Source organism: Poecilia latipinna, unplaced genomic scaffold (genome assembly GCF_001443285.1).
Source record: "Poecilia latipinna isolate Pla-1442-1.1 unplaced genomic scaffold, P_latipinna-1.0 Scaffold3377, whole genome shotgun sequence".
NCBI lineage: Eukaryota > Metazoa > Chordata > Actinopteri > Cyprinodontiformes > Poeciliidae > Poecilia > Poecilia latipinna.
The window spans coordinates 21,063-27,072 of NW_015115993.1; the positions used below are offsets into that span (position 1 = coordinate 21,063).

At 41.2% G+C, this 6,010-nt stretch overlaps 1 protein-coding gene across 1 annotated transcript; it reads left to right on the plus strand.

The window, feature by feature from the left end:
• The first annotated feature begins 571 nt into the window (after positions 1-571).
• LOC106940828 (gastrula zinc finger protein XlCGF57.1-like) lies at positions 572-6,004 on the plus strand. The gene is made up of 2 exons (XM_015023662.1): positions 572-1,074; positions 3,811-6,004. Exons 1-2 carry the CDS (start codon positions 903-905, stop codon positions 5,193-5,195), a joined length of 1,557 nt encoding a protein of 518 aa, XP_014879148.1. The 5' UTR covers positions 572-902; the 3' UTR covers positions 5,196-6,004.
• Positions 6,005-6,010: the final 6 nt, after the last annotated feature.

The following is a 6,010-nucleotide window of genomic DNA, read 5'->3' on the forward strand; positions in this document are numbered from 1 at the left end:
GAGCGGTCCTTGAGGCGTCTATGCTTATATTATGCCTATGCTGTGAGCACCATATATTGTGACAAAAGGAAAAATAAATAATAAGCCAAACAAAGAATAACAACTACCATTTGACCACTAATATTATGACTGTTATGGAAATATAGACAATCACAGAATATAATAGGTCTTGTCAGATATTGCTGCGTTTCAGATGACGTAGCACCAACGTCACCCAAACCAGCAGAGTAGGTATTTTGGTAGCTTGGAGTAAAAAAGGCAAAGATCTAGTGCACAGCTGCTTTCTGTTGCTTTTATTTCACAGAATAAATAAATCCGGGTTTGATTGAGTCTTTTTATTAGACTGCTGCTGAGACAATCAGCAGCATAATGCACAGCTTCTTAGAGAAATAAAAATCTGATTTATGGTTATTTATTGTTGAACTGAGAAGAGAACGAAGCGAAGCTCGTCAGCTGCAGAACTAAAAAAAGAAAATAATGGATGGAGTTTCTGTGATTCTGCAAAGGCAGAGAGGACCTGAAACCCAATGCAAAGGAGTATCACTCCATACTGGAGGGATGTAAAGTATTAAATTGCCTGTAATTAATTTATTTGACTTAAATACTGTGTTCACAGAAGAGCCACGGTATCTTTCGGATTAGTTGTAAGAAAGTCTAACAGGCAAATCGGGTTTTAAACAAATAATACCGAAAAACTTATTTTACTGCTTTTTCTGAGACGTTTTTTCACTCCGTTTGGTAAAACAGCTCCGACTAAAGTCAGGCGTCACACCGGAAACTGGTGGCAAGGCTTCCGGTGGACGAAAACAAAGGTGCTAGCAACGTTAGCCTCCATAGCTCGGTTAGCATCCTGCTAGCAGCTGTCGCCGTGTCCAGGTGTGTTGTGAGTCTGCGCAGCAACAATGTGTTCCGTTGAGCCTCTGAGAGAGTTTATCAGAGAGAGACTAACTGCTGCTGCTGAAGAAATCTTCACCCAGCTGGAAAAAACCATCGTCCAGTACGAGGAGGAGATCGACCGGCAGCGGAGACTGCTGGACCTCACCTGGAGACCCCGGGTCAGCTTACAGCGAGCAGGTTCGGAGCCGAGCGAGTTTGCTGTCGGTTTTACTGGCAGATAAAGTTTAACGAGACCTAGGGTTGAATTTATCAAGGCTTGATACGTACAGCAGCCCCCTGCTGGCCAGAGGCTGTAAGACAGACAGGGGGCTTCATCTGAAACAATAGTAGACCTGAACCTGTCAGAGTTAAAATACTGATTACTGCCACGATAAACGGCTGCAGGTCAGTTAAAATGCGCAGAGTTCAGACTGTAGGGCAAACTGCCGCCTAAATGGCAGCAAATACATCCAGAGCTGGACATTTAGGAGTTTTGCCTTCACCGTACTTTGGACTTCAGTCAAATATCCGGATACTCTACCCACCGGAAGTGATGAAAAACAAAATCGCAACACAGACCGAGAGTTTATGTCAAAGTGAGACCTCTTGTTTCTACACCAGCTTTGTTCTAATATTATTTTCTGTGTTCTGAGATTTGGAGACCAAGAAAACAAACACTAGATATTTTCAATGGAAGCACTTTATTCTAACGCATAAATAAATAAATGTAAATAAATAAATGACATACTGGAAGTATTAGCTGCATGAGATTGTTTTTGTTAAAGAAGGGTGAAGGTTCTTCAGCTCCCATAATTTCCTTAATTGTTTTTTCATTTTAGTCTTGAAAATCCCAGAATTTTCTCTTGGCTTTCTGTTTCTGCCTGTCTGAGGTCATGGTTAGTCTGATGCAGTGGGTCAGGACGGTTCCGTGGTGTCCCAGCTGAAGCTGCGTGGCTCCGTCGTTCCTCTTGAATAACTTCAGTTTCTGTTCAGACGGGGAGCGTTTTGGCTCATCTACCTGCTTTCAGCATCTGTTCAGTGATTGGCTGGTTCAGGGTCACCTGGTGACATCTAATGTATCACCTGGGTTGTCATGGTAACTCATCTGATTTCCTCTTCCAGCTCCATCAGGTTGGTGGGGATAAGCTATGAACAGGTCTGCACTTTGACTAGGCCTCTCCAGAACCTTCGTCTTGTCTGCCAACCAGACCCATGTAGATATTTTAGCTTCTTAAAGGAGCCTGAATGTTTATGAACTCATTAATTTCATGTCACAGGTTTCATTTATAATTATTTTGTAGAAATCTGTTTTTGCTTCAACATTAATGGGTGGTTACAGTTTTTGTTGGTCATGACTGATTTGTTTCAGTAAAAGGATAAAGAAGTCGAAGGGGGTGAATACTTTTTGCAGGCGTTGTTATGAATGTTCTTTGTTGTTTTTTTAATTACATCTACATTTACGTAACTTTTTCTTTTTTCAGATTGATTGGTTTTGAATCTTTTAAGCTTAAAAAATAAAGAGATAATGTTGCTGTTAACCTTTGACCTTGCAGCAGCAATCACTTTTCTTTTTTTACTTTCCCCTGCAAAGTGTTTCATGGCTCAGTTTGTTTTTCTGAATGTAAATTAACTTTATTTATGGTCAAATCTTGTAGAGTAGGGATGCACTAATTAGAACATTTGGACCGATATTGATATCCAATAAAATTGATGATCACCTATAATACATACACTGAGGAAAATAAGTATTTGAACACCCCACGACTTTATCCCACTTAGAAATCATGGAGGGTCTGAAATGTTCATCTTGGGTGCGTGTCCACCTATGGTCTAAAAAAAATCCATAAATCACAATTTATGACTTTTAAATAATTTATTTGTGTGTTACTGCTGCTCATCAGTGAAAATCATTGTTCATATTTGTAGCCTTTGTTCGCCATCACAGACGTCGATGGTTTCCTGAATCCTGAATCTCTAACATTATTTCTCTGTTTCAGTTAAGAAACCCACAATCCTTCACTGCATCAGTGTCACATGACCAACACCATCAGCGTTTGGATCCATTCCTCCTCTTACGAATTGTCCTGGCTGCTGGTGGAGGTGGTGTCATGCTGTGGGCATTTTCTTGGAACATGTTGGGATTCTAACAGTGAAAAACACAATAAAATCAATACCTTAGTTGTTTTAATTTACATGTCTGCTTGAACTGTTGTTTTGGAGCGGGAGCGCTCAGGTGGGCAGAGGGGAGCAGTGGGGGGCGAAACCAGGGTGTGGAGGCCAAGTTAATGTAGAAAATATTCAGTTACTGTTGTTTAATTAGTAATTCAATAAGTGTATTTGTAGTTGAGGTTTAGGTAGAACTATTATATTACATGCAGGTAATTTCATAATGTTTTATTGTGAATAAGTGTTTTATTAGATGTTTGCATGTTTCATAGCTTAATTGGCCACTGTGCAATTTATGCAAATGAGGTGTACCGCGCTGGAGTGATGACGAAGGAGAGAACAGACAAGGGAAGGCGCTGCAAATAGATCGACGGAGCCACACGGTTTTTCAACCGTAGTTTGTTTTCTGTGGAGGTTAGCTAAGAACCAGGTGCTCTTGTAAAACAATTACGCAAAACTGTGGAATAAATATTTGTTTTGCATCTTTACATCGGAGCGCTGTGAAAGTTTATTTTTCCTCCTCAAACACTCGAGTGAAATCTGAGAAAATAAACTTGTGGCAACACACAGGGAATGGTTAGCTGCTTTACTAGCTGCTTGGTTATCAGCTGGAGTCGCGTCGGCTTGGTTAGTTCTAGACCCGCAACACAGGAGTCCTCTCCAGTGCAGATAGCTTCTGATAACATGGTGTCACATTCCGGTGTGGCTTGGATAAAGTGTGCCGTTGTTCTGAGCCGCATTGATCAGTTTCCTTTGTTTTGCTTGCAGACGTCCTGCAGCATTACATCTGCAAGGAGGAGGAGGTTCAGACGGACCAGCAGCCCTGCAGCCCAGCGGCGGAGGTGCATTTGGATCAGGAGGAAGTAGAATCTGTGCAGATCAAAGAGGAACACGATGAGCTTTGTGTCAGTCAGAATGCAGAACTGGTTCTGAAAGAAGAGATGGATACCTTCAAGGTGAGTCCTGTTCCTGAGCAGGACTGTCCCAGAGAGCCAGAACCAAACAGCAACCTCAAACCGGCGGCTTTTATGGGTCCTGTTTCTGATGACGATGACCTGAAAGAACCAGAACCAAACACGGACAAGAACTCTGCTGAGGCCGCGTACCAGAATCAGGAAGAAAGCAATGAAGACGACTTTGGATCCAGCACGGAAGAGTCTGAGCAAGACAAGGAAAGTCGCAAAACAAAACTAAAAAGGCACCGAAAAAGTGGCACCAATTATAATCTGTCATCTTGCAAAATTTGTGGAAAAACTTTCACTCAGAAGTATCTGATAGCACACATAAGAACACACACAGGTGAGAAACCTTTTAACTGTTCCACCTGTGCCAAAAAGTTCATTCTCAAAAGTCATCTAAAAAACCACATGAAGATTCATAGCGGTGAGAAGCCTTTCTCCTGTCAGACCTGTGGGAAAAGTTTCATTCAAAGGATGAATTTAACTCTTCACATGAGAACACACACCGGCGAGAAGCCCTTTCCATGTGAAATTTGTAACAAAACCTTTGCTAGCAGGAGTCAGCTAACTACTCATGTGAGAACTCACACAGGAGAGAAGCCTTATGCTTGTAAAACCTGTGGGAAAAGTTTTAGTACCAGAGGTACTTTGATTAGTCATATGAGAAGTCACACAGGAGAGAAGCCTTTCTCGTGTCAGATCTGTGGACAGAGTTTCACTCAGAAACCAGGTCTCAAAGTTCACTCACGAAAACACACAGGAGAGAAACCGTTTATGTGTCAAACCTGTGGAAAGAGTTTCAATCAGAAAAGTGCCTTGCTCACACACATAAGAACTCACACCGGTGAAAAGCCCTTTTCCTGTTTGACCTGTGGACTACGTTTCATCATGAAGAGCAGTTTGACTCAGCATATAAGAACCCACACTGGGGAGAAGCCTTACTCTTGTCAGATCTGTGGGAAACGTTGCAGTTTAAAGGGTAATCTGAAGTTCCACATGAGGATTCACACAGGGGAGAAACCATATTCATGTCTTACATGTGGAAAAAGCTTTGCAGTAAAATGTCAATTAACTCGTCACATGAGAACTCACACAGGTGAGAAACCCTTCTCCTGTCAGACCTGTGGAAAGGGTTTTACCAAGAACCTTTATTTAATTGCCCACATGAAAACTCACACAGGCGAGGCAGTTTAACAGAGAGGTCAGAGGGCCCAACATGTGGTGCCTGTGCATGGCAGCCTCACTTCTGTCAGACTGCTCCAGGGCAGATGTGGCTACGATGTAGCTCACAATCATTGGTGTGTAAATGTATGAATGGGTGAATGCATCGGTGTCACAATAATCACTGTGATTGAGACATCTCGCAAGAAAATTAATTCCACTTGATTCATAGGAGACGTGCAGCTAAAGCTCCAATTTGGGTTTTCCTGGTTACCTGCAGGAAATCAGAATCAACAAAGTGAATTACTACTGCAGGCTGCTGAAAACTGGACAAAGTAATGTCTGTCCGCTTGGCTTCTCCCAATGTCTAAGGCTACATTCACACAGTCAGTCTTGATGTGTAATTAAGATTTTAAATTTAAATTATTTTATTTTTTATTTATTTTTTGATAAAATCCACTTTTTTGTGTGATCGTTTGTGCCTGTGGGAACAAACAACCACACACGCACCGTCATGCACCGCTCTTGCCTATTGTTGCTAACAGGGCGGCCATCTTGGAGTAGCGTTATGTTTGGCAGGCGCTATGAAGTATCAGCACACTTAATAACAACTTGCTAAATACTAAACAGATTTTCACACTTTTTTGCTGTAAACCTTATTCAAACTGTTATAGCTACATGTACAAGGACATTACTTCTTAAAGTATTTTTGAATTTGATATGTGGTTCAGCATATTTAAATATCCTTACTGGGGAGAATAAAATGGGAATAAAATATCCTGATTTAATCTATGATGGTTATTTTACAAAACACATAAGACACAAATAGATTTTATAAATATATTTAT